The following is a 15397-nucleotide window of genomic DNA, read 5'->3' as shown; positions in this document are numbered from 1 at the left end:
CGTGTGTGTGTGTGTGTGTGTGTGTGTGCGCGCGCGCGCGCGCGCGCACCTAGAGACCCTCGGTTCCTGGTGTGGGTCGTTGCTTTACTGCATGCGCAGCTCCCGTAGAATTAGGGCAAGAGTGGGGCTCAGATCCACCCCTGGGCCGCACGTCCTGCCTGGGCCTCTCTGCAGAGATGCACGCTTTCATCTCGCTCCAAACCAGTATGCAAATCTGAACTGGAGTTCTGGACCTTGAGCCTTGCAGAAAACTTGGGATGTTTGTTTTAGCGCTTTAAACTTTATGCTGATTGACAGTGCTGTGTCCTGTAGGGGGTCTGGAATGAGACGGGAATCAAAGTCCCCCACCCAGTGCAGCACAGTAGTACTGGGAAAAGGCGGACCCTGAGGACAGGCGAGTGGGTTCGAGGGACTTGCTCACTAAATCTTGGGTGCCTTTGCTATTTAAGACACGGGGGTTTGGCATGGGGCCCTCCCATGGGCATGAGATGTAGAGGCATCTGGGGAGAAGGCAGAGGGGATACAGTACCTCTGTGCATGGGTTCCCTGGACTGCAACCCGGGGAAGGGGACCTCTAGGAGAGTTGTGTGTGCCTTTGTGCCAGTGTCTGGGAAGAAGGAATCAAAGTGAAGTCTGTTGCTGGACTCCAGACAGGTTCAGGATTGGGGAGGATTTTCTGGAGCAATTTTGCAAATCTCCAGGGATTTGGACAGAGCTGGCAGATGGGCCAGGGCGTTCACCCCCTGACTCTGATTTGCTGTGTTGGCTTGGGTGGGCTTCCCTTCCTGTGCAGGTCCACACCCAGAATTCTACAGAGAGGAGCATTCACACCGTGCCTGCACACACCAGTCCTCGAACCACAATGAACACAAGCACACGGGGCTCATGTATCTGCTTGCTTGGACTGAAATATGGACAGACACCTCTGCACACAGACAGTACAAAACTAGGATCCCAAACTCAGACCCCAGAGGCACAGTACACACCGCTCTTGGGGCATAAAAGTACATCCTAAGTGGTACGGCCTAAGGCAGAAGTTGTCTGCCTCTCTCTATAGCAAGACCCTGTGCTGGGCTCTCTATGAGTGGGAGACATACCACGCCCACCAACTCTAACTGCAGACTTGTAGCCCCTCATCTCACCGATGAGAGCCTGAAGCCGAGGAGCCTACAATGTCACCCTTCCAGAAGTACGAAGTGGAACCGCTGAAATTCTCACCCTGCAAAGTCACCTCAGTGCCACAGCTCATCTACCTGTTAAAGCTCTGGTTTTGACAGAATCAGTTTATTCATTTTTCTTAAAAACAAACAAACAAACCCTCAGTAAACCCCAAATTCTCAGGTCAAAGGTCAGGCCCTGGGATGCTCCTCAGAACAGCTGAAAGAGTCTTTCCTGAGGGGTGGGATGGCCATGTTTTCAACTATGTCTTTATTTGCATATGTGTGTACATGTGTGATGCACATGTATGTGCATGTGCATGTGTGTGTGTGTCTTGTGATGTGGTATGAGGGAATGTCCATGTTTGTATATGTATACACGTGAGGTGTGTATGGTACAGCACATGCCAGAGGAGGGCCTTTATAACTTCTGTCTACTCCTTAGAGCCAGGGTTTCTCCCTGAACCTGGATTTTGCATTTTATTGGTTAGGCTGGAAAAATCCCAGGGATTCTCCCATGTCTGTCCAGCTCTGTGCTGGGGGTGTAGGCATGTGAGCGACCACATCCAGGTTATTATGTGGGCATTGGGATCTACACCACTTTTTTCCCTTTGAATAGAAATGTAATCACCTCTTCTCCAATCTTTGAGCCCTGAATACTCAGACCTGGTTTCAGAATCCCTTAGGGTTCATGGTCCCTCCTGCCCCAGGACCTTTGCATGTGCTTTCTTTGCCGGGAAATTCCTCTTTCCTGTAATATCCACCCAAACCAAACCACCGTGGTATATCCACTCACAATCTGCTCACTGCAGCATGTCACTCTAGCATTCCTTTTCAGCATGCGTGTGGAGGTTGGAGGACAACTTTCAGAGTGGGTTCTTGCCTTCTGTAGTGGGATCAAACTGGTCATCAGGCTTGGAAGCAAGTACCTTAACTTGCTGAGCCATTTGCTGGCCCCTGGAGGAGATTTAGTACTGTGGTTTTTTAAAAAAAAAAAAAAAAAAAAAAAAAAAACTCTTGGTTTCTTGCATGCTAAGCAATGGCTCTACTACTGAGCCACACCCCCAGCTCTTTTTCACTTTGAGGCAGGATCCCACTAAGCTGCCTGGGCCAGCCTTCAACCTGCAACTCTTTCTCATATTTAGAGTAAATGGGCACATCCAAGAGGAGTCTGTATTCCTTGCCTGTGAGCACAGGTGCTATGGAAACCTAAGAAGAGATGCCCCTCTGCAGGACTCTGAATGGTGGGTAGGCACGTACCTTATACAGAGATGGGTACAGCATGAGCAGAGCCAGCGGGTACCCAGGAGGGAATGCCATAGGCTAACCGAGGAGGTGCTTAGAGGCAATTGTCATAGAAGTGATTGAAATGGCACAAACACATGACAATAAATAAAGCAAATTTACACTGAAGATGAATAGGAAGAAAAGTCAAACATTGAATAATCAAGAGTAAACACTAAGCAAATAACTAATCCAAGTAAGTGAGCACGGCAAGAAAACCTTGCACGTGGGGCAGGCGGATGAGGGGGGGGCCCCTCCTAGAGCCGGGTCTGTTTAGGAAGCAGGGACATAGGATGGGAGACCTCAGTCCTAGGCTGACAAGCTGCTGAAACAATAGGGAGCCACCCGATGTTACTGAGGGCCATAGCTCTCTGTGTCTGAAAGTCTTCAGAAAGCCTCAGATGATGTTCCTGTCTACTGACCAGGATAGTGTGAGCCTCTGCTTATTAATCCGTAAAATGGGGAGAAGATAGCCAGCCCACAGAATTATCAGGACAATCATGTAGAACCATACATGGAATGGACCTAGCTCAGGCCTCACCCAGGAGGCTTGCTCAGGGCAGCTGAGAGGCAGTCCTAGGAAACAACTTTGTCATCTTGTGGCTTGAGGGAGAAGTTGTGCCCCAGGCCAGAGGCACAGGAGTAGAGACAAGGACAAACATGAGACTAGGGAGGGCTCACAGAAGCAGAAATAACTCCCTGGATGCCACATGACTTAGCTGGACTTGAACACAGCTCTTTTGACACCCACTCCTGTCCCGGTTCACTGCATCTGGGCTGTTACTTCCAGTTTTGAAAGTTTGTTTATAAAGAGCGGATTTGAAAACTGGTTTATAAAGAGCTGGATTCTCACACCAACCCCCATCCACCCACACACAGACAAAAAGCGCAAGCAATTTGAGTTGGATGTGATCAGGCAGTTGCGGAGCTGACTTTGGGACCTCAGCCTGGACAAGTTCAAAAGAGTCCCAGGAAGCTCGAAGCCTGACACCTGCTGGGCAGCAGCTGGCTCACAGATCTGCTTGCTCTGGCCAACCTTCAGAACCCTGGGAGGTTTAGGCTACAGTGTCCCATGCCTGTTGCTCCTCTGAGGTGGGTGGTTGGGGGACCTCAGCATGGGTCTGTGGTGTGCTTTCTCACATTCGTCTGCTTCCGTTTCTCACCGGCAAGCCCCCTCATTAGACCCTTCCCAGGCAGGAGCAGGGACATGGGTTGAAGTCAGACCTTTGGAACTTCCTCAGCAACTAAAGATTTGTCCATTTAGAAACCACATCCTTACCCTACACCTTCTGGAACAAAATTATATGGACAATTCTAGAAGAGCCCTAGAATGGATATTCCCAGTGCTTTAAAAAAAGAAAGAAAGAAAGAAAGAAAGAAAGAAAGAAAGAAAGAAAGAAAGAAAGAAAGAAAGAAAGAAAGAGAAAAATTCTTTGAGAATCTCAAGCAAGTATACAATGTATTTTAATCATGCCCAACTCTTCCCAGATCCTCTTTTCCTCCCCTCTCCCTTCCTTGTTTTGTTTGTTTTGCTTTGTTTTTTATAACCAGTGAGGTTCAATTTGTGCTGCCTATATAGTCACAGATGTGGGATCATCCACTGGAGATTGGTTAATCTACTCAGGGCTTCTCCCCATCAAAGAAAATGGACTCTACCTTCTGCAGAAGGTCTCAGCTGTCAGTTGCTCCTTCTCAGCAGGGGAAGGAAGGCTGTGGGTCTCTCCCCACTTCACGCTAGAGTGCGGGCTGGCTTGATCTTGTGCAGGTAACCACAGGCACCGTGAGCCCATGAGTGCCCGGTTCTGTCATGGCCAGGAGATACTGTCCCCAACAGTTCTGGGGGATGCTCCTCTGGAATGTGTTTAGGCTGGAATTTGAAGCCATCTGGGTGTCTCCAACCTCTAGGTCTTCAAACCTTTCTGCCTCATCTTCCATGATGGTCTGAGCCGTCGGTATGATGTGTCAGTATGGTATGGTATGATACAGACGTTCATTGGTGGCTGAGCATGCCACAGACACTTGCTGCATCTTGACCAGTTGTGAGTTTCTGCCTTAACCATAGTCAATTGCAGAAAGAAAACACTCTGAGGACGTTTGGGCACTCCGGAGGCTCCTATTTATACGTGTGTTTATTTATTGCCCGTGGCCAGTCACCAGGTGTAGAAGAGTCAGTGTCTCACCTTTCCTAGCTGTTTACTTCTCTGTTTGTGGTGGGAGATGGAGCCCAAGTCTGCACATCAGGCAAGTGCTTCCCCAATCACGTGTTAGCTTTCCACAGAGTGCAGGGGATGCTCTAGGACCCTGCCCACATTAGCCCTTCCCATGAGGAAGAGGAGGAAGAGGAAGAAGAAGAGGAGGAGGAGGGGGGGGAGGAGGAGGAAGAAGAGGAGGAAGCAGCCATGCCAAATGAGACTAGAATCTTGGCTCATTGGAGTAAGTGGAAAGATTTGGACCTTTAAGGCAATCCAACCCACATCTCAGAAGGCCCAGTTAAGAACATCTGGCGAGGCCATTTAAAAAAGGAGCCAGCCTTAAAAGTACACGATCACACTTTTATGTTTTCCCCATGGTTATAAAAGCTACACTCACTGGTTCCAGAATGTTTGGAAAATGTACCAAGCTCAGAAGAAAATTAAAAGGCTGCCTCGTGAGGCCCCTGCCTGTCACTACCCTCAGGGTAACGTTGCTTAATGCCCACTTGGGTCCTGTCTGAAACTACTCACATTCTGTGGATTATACTGTATGGAAAAATTTCTTCAAAAAAAAAAAAACCATTATAATAGAAGCTTAGTTTTAGAGGTGGGGAGAAGTTGGCTAGGAGTGAGCCTCTGTGTGGGGGTGACAGAACTCTTGTACATTGAGCTGGATAATGTTTGCAAGGATGGATATGTGGGTAAAAGTATATCTGACTGCACATCTCACATTTGCAGATTTTGCTTGACAAAATGAATGTTGAGGATGACAATAGAGCAGACTCACTGCAAAGCTGCTAAGACAAATGTGTACAGCCCAGAGCAGTGGTGCACACCTGAGGTCCCAGCACTCAGGAGGCAGAGGTAGGAAGTAGGGGTCAGCCTGGGCTACAGAGTGAGTTCAAGGTTAGCCTTAGCTTCTAGTAAGAACCTATCAGGAAAGTCTGAGGTCTGGAGGTGTGGCTCAGTGGGCAGAAGGACCTGCCATGATAGCTTATTGGTGTCTCTCATGCACAGACCCTGGGTTCCAGCTCAGTACTTCAAAAAGAAAACTAGGGCTCCATTTCATAAATCAATCTCTGGATGGGGTGCTGAGCTCTTTCTCTGGCCCAGGTTGCAAAGAGGGTCGGTCCTGTCTCCATTCTTTTCGGCATCCATTCATGCCTGGCTCCTGCGAGGAACAACCGACTGCTGGGCTGGGCTGCCCTCACTGGGAAGGAATGGAAATGCATCGATCAAGTTTCACAGAGATCATTTAGAGTCTGGCAGCAACACTTAGACTCCTGTGGTCCCAGGATGGCCTGCCCAGTTCATTTGTGGTGGCAAGAGGCCAGCATTCCTCCCTCCAGCCTCTGGGGCCTGTTTCACCATGTTCTTCCTGAATTCTTGGACAGTTCTGAGACCCAGGAGACCCTGACTGGTAGATAACGAGCCGCCAAGAGTGTAGCCTGCCTGTCACAATTTCCCACTCTCTGGCCACCTCTAAAGGTAGCTAAAGCATGTGGCAAATGTAGGTAGGCTGTGTAAGCCAAGGTCAGCTCAGAGGGCAGACCTGGCTTTTCCTCTGTGGTTTCTTTAGGCCACTAGAATCCTGGGCAGACCATCCTGAAAGGAGTGGACCCCAGACAGAGCAGGCAGCCAGAGGCAGGGAAAGAAAGCCAGTTGTCTGCACCGCCATGGGTCTGGGTTGGATCCGCACTGTCTTTCTCGTTCTCACTAAGACCCTGAGCAAGGTTGGCTCCGACACTTTACTTGCAAAATGGGATGCCCCAGACAGTTGGGCTGGAGATGATGTCTAGAGAGGGCAGGTCCCTAATCGGGGTCACAAAAGGAGGTAGAAGCCGGGTGTGCCAGTGTCCCAACATAGACAGGGTGGAGTGGGGCACACAGCATGAAGGGATGCAGGCCCATGAACTTAATAGCTTTATGTCCTTGGATGACACTTGAGATCTCTTTCTCTCTCTGTACCCAGGTTGGTGAGTGTCTTGGTCACTTTTCTATTGCTGTAAAGACACCATGACAAAGGCAACTTATAGAAGAAAGAGTTTATCTGGGCACTCACAGTTCCCGAGGATTAGAGTCTATAACCATCGTGGCAGGCAGCAGGTCATGAGACAGGCTTGGTGCTGTGGTAGGCAGTAGCTGAGAGCAAGCTGTCTTACCTACAAGGACAAGACAGAGAATGCCAAGTGGGAATGACTTGAGCTGTTGAAACCTCAAACCCCACCCCCAGGGACACACCCCTCCAACAAGACCACTCCCACCTCCAACAAACCCACGCCCGCTCCGACAAGGCCACGCCTTCTAACTCTTCCTAAACCGTTCTACCAACTGATGACCAAGTGTTCAAACGTGTGAGCCTGTGGGACTGTCCTCACTCAGACCATAGCAGTAGAGAAGCAGGGCTTGGGGGGTGGGTGGGGCTGGAGCCTTAGTGAGGCCTACAGGCCGGGCAAACCCTTTTCTGTTCTACCGGACTAAGGATCCCCCGCCCCCACTCTGGGGAGTGACTTCCCCGTTCCCACCACACAGCTCAGCAGCACACCAGCATGGTGACCCACCCTCCTTCAGAGTGCATCTGTAGGTGTTCATTTTCTCATTCACTTATTCTGCAGAAGTGATGGGGGCGGGTCTCCTGCTGTGTGGACCCCAGATGGGAAGGACCGTGGCCTCTCTCTTTGGCGTTGGACTCTGGTTGAGAGTGAGCTGTGCCTTTTCACCTGCCTCAGAGTCTCGGCTTTGTTGGCTCCAGTCCCTCCGCCTGTACTCACAGCCTGTGGAGATTTGGATTCGGGTACCTTTGGGTACTGTCCTGCCTGACCCCCTTGCCCTTTGGGGACCAGAAGTTAACGTGGGAACTTTTCTGATAAGGTACCAGAGGAGGCGGACATCTGACCACGCCGGGAGGAAGCAGGTGTAAAGTTTGAGTACCTTCCAGACAGGCAAAGGCTGGTCAGAGACTTGAAGTTAAATTAAGAGGGCGTTGCCAGGTGAGGTGAGAAAGAGGCAGGCGGGTGTTTGGGAGGAAGGGGCAACACTGGCAGAGGCTGGAGGTGAGCTGGAGACTCGTATTGTCATGATGGAGGAACAGACAGAGGTGGCAGGGCTCAGGGAAGCTGGTGCCATGCACAGCAGTTAGAGCTAAATTGCTGGAGGCCTGGTGTGTTTGAGTCAGTCCTGCTCTGGGGTCCTGGAGGAAGATGGCTGAAGTAAAGAAGTCTCAAGGCTGGCGAGGCAGAGAAGGTGATGGCACGAAATTGGTCATAAAGCTTGACAGGGGAAGAGTCATAGGTGGGTGGGCTAGAGAGGGAGAGGCCATTGAATGTGATAGGGCTGAAGGCCGATGGGGCAGTTGTCACCTCACGAAGGAAGCTGCAGAGGGCGTGCCACTATGGGGTCTGTGGGGCCATCGCTGCGCAGAGGCAGGGAAGTATGGGATTGGAAAGTTCCTGAGGTAGGTTGAGGTGAAGTGAGGGGCTAGCCCTGACCATGGGAGTCAGCAGGGTCTTGCTCACAGGGTTCTGAAGATCACAGGAATGGTCACTGCTCCTGCCCACACCGTTACTGTAACTGTTCTCTCTCCCTGCTGTCCCCAGCAGGACCCTTCCGCTCTTGACATGGCCATCCAGCACGCCCTGGCAGGACTCTACCCGCCTTTTGAAGCCACTGCCCCCACTGTCCTGGGTCAAGTGTTCCGGCTCCTGGACGCTGACTTCCGGGGAGATGGGCTGAGCTTCCTCTTGGACTTCCTCATCCCCGCCAAGCGTCTGTGTGAGCAAGTGCGGGAAGCGGCCTGCGTAAGTCGGGGAGGGCCTGGGCTGTGGTGATGAGCTCCCTAAGGAGGCCCGAGGGCTGAAATTGCAGAGAGAAAGAGGTGCGCACGGTGTGTCTCCCCCAACAAGAAACATGGTGGCTGTGGGGAGAGTTCCCAGGAACCACTGCTTATCAGAAGGGAAAAGCCATTTGTCAGGAGAGAGGGCTACTCTCAGCCCTCTGTCACCGTACAGCCAATGGCGCTTACAGTCCACCAATGAGGGGAGAGCCAGGTGTCTAGTGACCTTGCCTGGTCTCGAGGGGCCTGCCTGGGTGCTGGCACCATGCGTGGTACCAGCTGGCTCTGGCCCTGGTGAGGTGGCTTCCACAGAGGCAACAGAGAATGTTCCAGAGCTTGCCCAAAGACACTGTCACTTTTAGCCCTGAAAAGCTCTTGAGATTTCAGGGTGGTGACTCTTGGGGCAAAAGTGGGCAATCAAATGTTTTAGGCAGTAGCGGACATCAACTTAGTCCCCACTCAGACCGCGAGCTGACCCCAGTCAGCCCACGTGAAGATACACTCTGCTGCTTCCTGTCTCTGCTTCTCTCTGTTGGCCAGCGGCTACAGCAGCTGTAAAGAGAAAAGTCCAAGGAAGGATCTTTATTGGCCAGGCTGTGGTCATGTGGTCATGGCTGGACCAATCACTGTTGATCAGAGGAACTGGGTATTAAGATTGACCAAACCCCTGAGTCATATGTGTGCTCTGTCTATCTCTCTCTGTCTGTCTGTCTGTCTGTCTGTCTGTCTGTCTGTCTGTTTGTCTTTCTGTCTGTCTGTCTCTGTCTCTCTATCTCTGTCTCTTTATCTGTCTCTCTGTCTCTTTGTCTGTCTCTCTCCCTCTCCTTCTCTCTCCTTCTGGCCCCCTCTCTCTTGTTTTAGGACAATAGTGAGGTGATCACTAAGGAGTCAAACTTCCGATTCCCCCCCCCCCGCCCTTGTCCCTCAGAAGTTTGCCGATGCCCCTTGAGTAATTGTTAGTTCCCCTGCCCACTGCCACCCCCAGCAAGAGCCACACTGCCAATCCTAGGAGCCACAGCCTCTAGTAGGAATGCCACCCCCCCATGGCAACTGCACCTGAATGGGAATAGTAGAATGCAGTGTCTCCCAGAAGCCTTTGCCAATGGCCTCTCCATGGCTCTCCCTGACCCTGTTGCATGAAGATCCTCCTCCCACCCCCCTTTTACCTCCTTCTGACCAGCCACACAACTGTCACCTTGTTCGGCTGACCAAACCACAAGTGCAGGCCTGGAGACATAGCACAGTTGGTAGAGGGCTTGCCTAACACACGCAAGGCCCCGGGTCTGCATTCATCCACATTAGATGGCATGGTGATGCATGTCTGTGATGCCAGCACTCCACAGGCAGAAGTGGGAAGATCAGAAGTTCAAGGTCATCTTCAGCTACAGTGGGAGATGTAAGCCAGCCTGAGCTACATGAGAGCCCTGTCTTAAAAGGAAAAATAAGTCAAAACCATGCTTTCCCTGTCCCCTCCTTTCTCCGTGGCAAAATCACAGCCTTTCTGTGTCTTTATTTTGAATTTTGATTTGGCTGTCATGGACAAGTCCATGTCACCTCAGAATAGACAGGAGCAAAGACGGATGCACAGTAGGTCCTTTGCAGTCAGGTTCTTTGATTCAAACCAAGACTTAACTACTGAGACTATGGGGGATTCGTGTTGCCTCTTTGAAGCTCTGTACCACCACCCCTGTGTGTGTGTGTGGGGAGAGAGAGAGAGAGAGAGAGAGAGAGAGAGAGAGAGAGAGAGAGAGAGAGAGAGATTACAGTGGCAGGATGCTAATCTAGCAATGGCCATTTTAAGGTGCTGGTCTGGCAAGGCAGAGGTAGGGTCAAGTTCCCCGACTTCTCATTCAGTACTATCTCTGTGTCATTTTAAATGCTCAGCTTAAAAACCAGACACCGGGGCTGGCAAAGTGACTCAGTAGTCAAAGGCTGTCACGCCCCAAGCCTGGTGACTCAAAGTCAATGCCTGGAACCCACACAAAGATGAAAGGAGAGAACCCAGGTCTCAGAGTTATTCTGTGACCTCCCCGTGGACGTTGCTTTGATCATGCACACATTTGCACACACACGCACACAAGCAGGTATTTTCAGAAGGGAGTGAATTCGTGTTCCCTTCTGCAGCCATACTCGGTTTAGCTCACGCCAGCCCAGAAATAGCAGTGTGTTTTATTCAACTCCGATTTGCAGGTAGAGAGATCAAATCTCAGAGCAGCTCAGTCACAGATATAAACAACCCGTTTAGACCTCAGATCCATGTCTTCCTGGCTTTGAGGGGAGGGAGGGTCTAGCTGGGTTGGGAGAAGTTTAGGGTAGATGGGAGGAAAGGGTCATGAACCAAGCAGGTTTGCCACGGAAGGTATCTGCTGATTGGTTCTTGGAGCACTGGCCTTCCCTCAGGCCCAGGAGGCTAGCAAGCATCTTCAAGGTCAACACCAAGGGTAGGAGCAAGTGACCAGGAGCAAGTGACCTCATACACTCTGAGAGCAGTGACCTCTTTGGTGCCTGGTTCTGGGTATCTATCTCTCTTGCCTTTGCCTGGTCCCTGGCTATTTGAGGTCCCATGTGGGAGAGGGAAGGAAGTCAAGGTCCCCTGGAGCCGGTTTCTCTTAAGTTCCCTCCCTCCCTCTCTCTCTCTCTCTCTCTGCAGGCCCTCTATACCCACTGCCTCTTCCTGCATGAGGGCTGGCCATTGTGTCTGCGGGATGAGGTTGTGGTACACCTGGCTCCACTCAATCCGCTCCTGCTACGTCAGGGTGATTTCTACCTTCAAGTCGAGTCCCGGGAGGAGCAGTCTGTCCACATGACACTCAAGTGTCTCTCCTCAGACCTCCGTGAGGTGGACAAGAAGCCAATTCCTGAGTCCTCCTACTCTCTCATTTTCACCCCAGAATGGTTGGAGGCCATCAACAGTGACTTTGAGGGACGTCCCTTACACAACTGTCTCGTGGCTTCAGAAAATGGGATCACACCTGTGCCTTGGACCAGGATTACCAGTCCAGAGTTTGTAGATGACAGACCCCCAATAGTGAAGGTCCCTTCCTCAGACGGGGACTCCTGTCCACTGGAAGGCCTCCTTCTGAGCAGACCCCAGGAGCCATACCAGGCTGGCGACTTGGGCAGCAAGGGATCTGTGGCCCAGAGCTGGGATAAGGATAAAGGGAAGTTGTCTGGGGACAAGTATCCAGGGCTCATCAAGGTGGAGCCAGCAAGGCCAGGGCAGCCGGCCTCCAGGGCAGACAGTGAGGCCAGCCAGAGCCCGGAAGGGGACTATGTGGCTCTCCTGGGCTTTCCCCAAGAGTATAGAGAGGCATCTCCAGACAGCGAGGTAGTGACATTTAGTGTGGATGCTCAAAAGTCACAGGAGACAAGACCCAGAAGTAAGGGGGCACCTCTGCGTGGAAGGGCCCTACCTCTCTCCGGGCCTGCTGGGGCACCTCCCTTGGGAAGATGGGCATGTGAAAAGCCAGCAGGCTCAAGGGAGAAGCCCTGTAGCGGGGGCTCCAGGAGAAAGGCCAGGCATAAAACATCTAGCCACACTGCAGTGCGGCAGCCGCAGCAGCCTCATACTAGTGTCCCGGAGAAGCTGCTGGACTGTACCTCTGGCCTGGTGGAAGACACGGAGGAAGAACCAGCAGTCTCCAAGATGCAAAAGGCTATGGGAACGCCAGAAGCCATGGTTCAGCTCAGGCCTGGGCCAAGACAAACGTTCTCTCCCCTCCTGTCTTCAGCTGGCCCTGGATCCCCAGTGTCGGAGACAAAGACAGGGGAGACCACACTAGGGCATGGGAGAGCTTCCAAACCTGAGGACTGCCTCAATAAGAGCACCTCCTTCCATGGGTCCCCAGCGCCTGGGCTCCAGTTCTCCTTCTTGAAAGAACAGAGGGTACCCCTTGTAACCCCCAAGAAGGCCCTACTCCAGCATACCAGGCCTCGGAAGGCTCAGTGCCCCCTCTACTCTCTGCAACCTTGTGGAGCGAAGGCCTCAGCCAAAGGTACGAGCCCACATTCAACAGGACAAGGGCCAGACTTATATCCTGATGCAGAAGGCTCGGGCTGTGAGGAGCAGGGGCCACACTGCTGTCCGGGTCTCAGGGGGCTAAAGACATCTCACTACTGTCCAGTTGAGCAACACTACTGGGGTTGTTTGGGTTCACATTCCAGCTTAGGGTCATGCTGTGTGACCTTGGCTAGCCGTTTAGCCTCTCTGAATTTAGGCCTCCTTCTCTGCTGGGGACTCACATCACAGAGATGCTCTGATGGTTCAGAGATGTGCCTGAAGGATAGAACTTAGCATCACTGGCAGAGAGCAGATCACACTATAAGCTGTATTGTCATTTGCTTGCGAGAGGAAATGCTGTCCCTTGAAAAGTCTGTCTCCTGTATAACATCTCCTGCTTTGTCATTCTTCTTCCCCAGATGGAACAACTCTCCCCACAACATCTGGCTCAGGCCCACTGTCTGGGGAGCCGCCTGGCTTCCAGAGAGATTCTGCAGGTCCCCCAGGGGGAGGACTTCGCCTGGAGGAGTGTTCTAGGACCAAGCCCAGGATTGAGACCCTGCGAGTCAAGCTTCTCCAGTCCAGGATAGCCTGCCTGCCAGGTCCCAGGGTGCAGAGGGGAGTCGGGGGTGCAGAGCATTTCCAGACACTGGTGGGGGGGGGGGAGAGGAGGAAGGCCCAGGAGGCTGCAGAGTTTCCAACCAAAGGCTTGGCTTAGAGGAAAGCAGTTTCTAGGTATCCATTCACCAGTCTATTCGGTTGTCCATCCACCCAGCCATCTGTCCATCCATCTGTTGAGACTTCAGGGGGGCAGCCAAGGCCACGCCTGAGACAAACATTCTTGGAAAGGCTCCCAGGAGAAAGGGACAGAGCGAAGCAAGGCAGGCAGAGGAAGGGATGGAGAAGACGGTGGCCAGGCTCAGGGGAGGCTCTAAGGGATGGGTTATACTACCTTGCCGGCTAAGGCGTGATGGTCTGTGTTTAACGTCTGGGTCTGTTAGACATTAACTGCAGACTGATCCTGGGTGTGTCAGACATTAACTTCAGGCTGAGCCTGAGTCTGTCAGTCATTAACTACAGGCTGATCCTGGAATGGGGTGCAGGCTGAGCCAATACGCTAGTACAGCTAAGGGAAGGAGGCATCTATGAGGCTTTGGTATTAATCCCTCCAGCTACCATGGTGCAGGTAGCTATTCGATCACTGTTTCCTGAACCCTAGACTCGACGCTGTTAGGAAACGAGTCTGGTGTGATTCCCTGCACCCACAAAGCCTTTGTTCTCATGTTAGAGAAAACTCAACAGGTCATTGCAATCCAATATAACGTAAATCTCCAGGAACTGAGGAAACACAGATAGTACCTCTGGCCCAGGCTTCCCATGGGAGAGGCCAGGAAAGCTTCTGGAAGAAGTTCAGTAGTGATGAGAGTTAGCCATGGAAATGTTGGGCACAGCGTCTCTGAAACAGAGAACAGTACTTGTAAGGGTCAGAAGCAGCAAGGGCCACTGTGCCTTTGGGAACTAACTGTCCTGCCACCTCGCTACTCCTGGACGTCCATGTCTCCCGGGCCCCCATCCACCCACAGATCCCAGAATGGCCATCTGCTGGTTGGCCATCATTTGTTGACACTTTATTGACTTTTTCAGTGGCTATAAGAGCCTCCTGCGCTCCCATCTGTCCTTCCTATTTCTGTGACATTGGTCACCCAGCATGGCCACAGCAGAAAGGGTTTTCTAGGGCTAGTGATAGTATTTCTGGTACCACCCACCAGGCAAGGACAGTGTTTGGGGCACAGAGATCTCCTTGGCCAGTGAGAGGCTAATCAGGTGGACAACGATGCTTCCCATGTGGGACACTGCCTATTGCCCTATGCCTGTCTGGGCAGCATTTGCTGGGTAGGCAGAGCCCGCCAGGTGCCAGTCACATGATTGCCATGTCCCAGGACATCCAGCATCTGACCCTTTGCTATTCAAACTTGTGCAGGGACTGACTCCACTTGTACCTCATGGGAGCTAGGGAGAGCAGGGAGGCAGGGCTGCTGGGTCCATCTGTGCTCTGTAGGCTCTCAGGTTTACAGGGTTAGAACTGTGTTGCTCTGACCTCAATGCCCTGGCCAACACCTCAGGCCTCCATGCTCCGATGCTGTCCTGAACCAATCCCAGGTGGCAGTGGAGTTGTAGGGGCAGCTTACCGCAGGATCCTGGACCAGGAAGGCAAGGAACATGGAAATGGTGCCTTGGTGGGACCGGGGGACAGAGAGGATCTCAGGAGCTGGAGATAAGATGATGAGGCACCCTAGACAAGCAGAACAGGATGAAGGAAGGTCCTGCCAGCTATGCTGAGTCCTGTGAGACCTATACCCGCCATCCCTCGAACTGGAAACGGCCTGTCAAGAGTACAGAGCTACGAGCTGTGTAAGATGGGGACAAAGATGGTGCCCAGTCACCACAGTTGCATCCACTGATCCTGGCTGAGTGTCAGACACTCTCAGGAACTGGCTCACTTCATCCCCAAAGAAACCTCATCTGTCCAGAACTGAATCTGTCTCATCAGATAGATGAAACTAAAGCTCAGAGATGCCCAGACCAACCCCGGAACACACAGCAAATGAGGATATCAACTAGTCTCTGGGACCCAGAGCTCACTGCCCCAGCTTTGCTTTCCTGTGTGCATTATACAGAGGCAGCCCCTCGGAGCTCTGAGTGGGCGGTCCTCTGTGCTGAAGAAGAGGTCAAGGAGACTTTTCTCAGGGAGGGGCTTTGAAGCTGGGCCTTTGAAGACTGAATGGGAGTTTGGAGGTCACAGAAGGAAGAGAAGAAAGGACCTTCCAGCCAGGCACTGGTGGCGCACGCCTTTAATCCCAGCACTTGGGAGGCAGAGGCAGGCGGATTTCTGAGTTCGAGGCCAGCCTGGTCTACAGAGTGAGTTCCAGGA

General features: G+C 52.1%; 1 protein-coding gene across 3 annotated transcripts in view; it reads left to right on the top strand.

Moving 5' to 3' along the window:
• Nucleotides 1-15397, top strand: part of Kiaa1755 (KIAA1755 ortholog) — a 32883-nt gene that overhangs the window by 242 nt on the left and 17244 nt on the right. The window contains exons 2-5 of one of the 3 annotated variants that reach the window (XM_029536930.1): nucleotides 2303-2401; nucleotides 8233-8430; nucleotides 11116-12460; nucleotides 12885-13067. In XM_029536930.1, coding sequence (XP_029392790.1) covers nucleotides 2399-2401; nucleotides 8233-8430; nucleotides 11116-12460; nucleotides 12885-13067 — 1729 coding nt within the window. In that variant the 5' untranslated portion in view covers nucleotides 2303-2398. Of the gene's footprint in view, nucleotides 1-2302; nucleotides 2402-8229; nucleotides 8431-11115; nucleotides 12461-12884; nucleotides 13068-15397 lie in introns of all 3 variants that reach the window. The other 2 variants (XM_029536929.1, XM_029536928.1) reach the window with 2 other exon arrangements.

Source organism: Mus pahari, chromosome 3, assembly GCF_900095145.1.
Source record: "Mus pahari chromosome 3, PAHARI_EIJ_v1.1, whole genome shotgun sequence".
NCBI lineage: Eukaryota > Metazoa > Chordata > Mammalia > Rodentia > Muridae > Mus > Mus pahari.
Note: the sequence above shows the minus strand (reverse complement) of the source record. Positions and strands in the feature narration are given on the sequence as shown.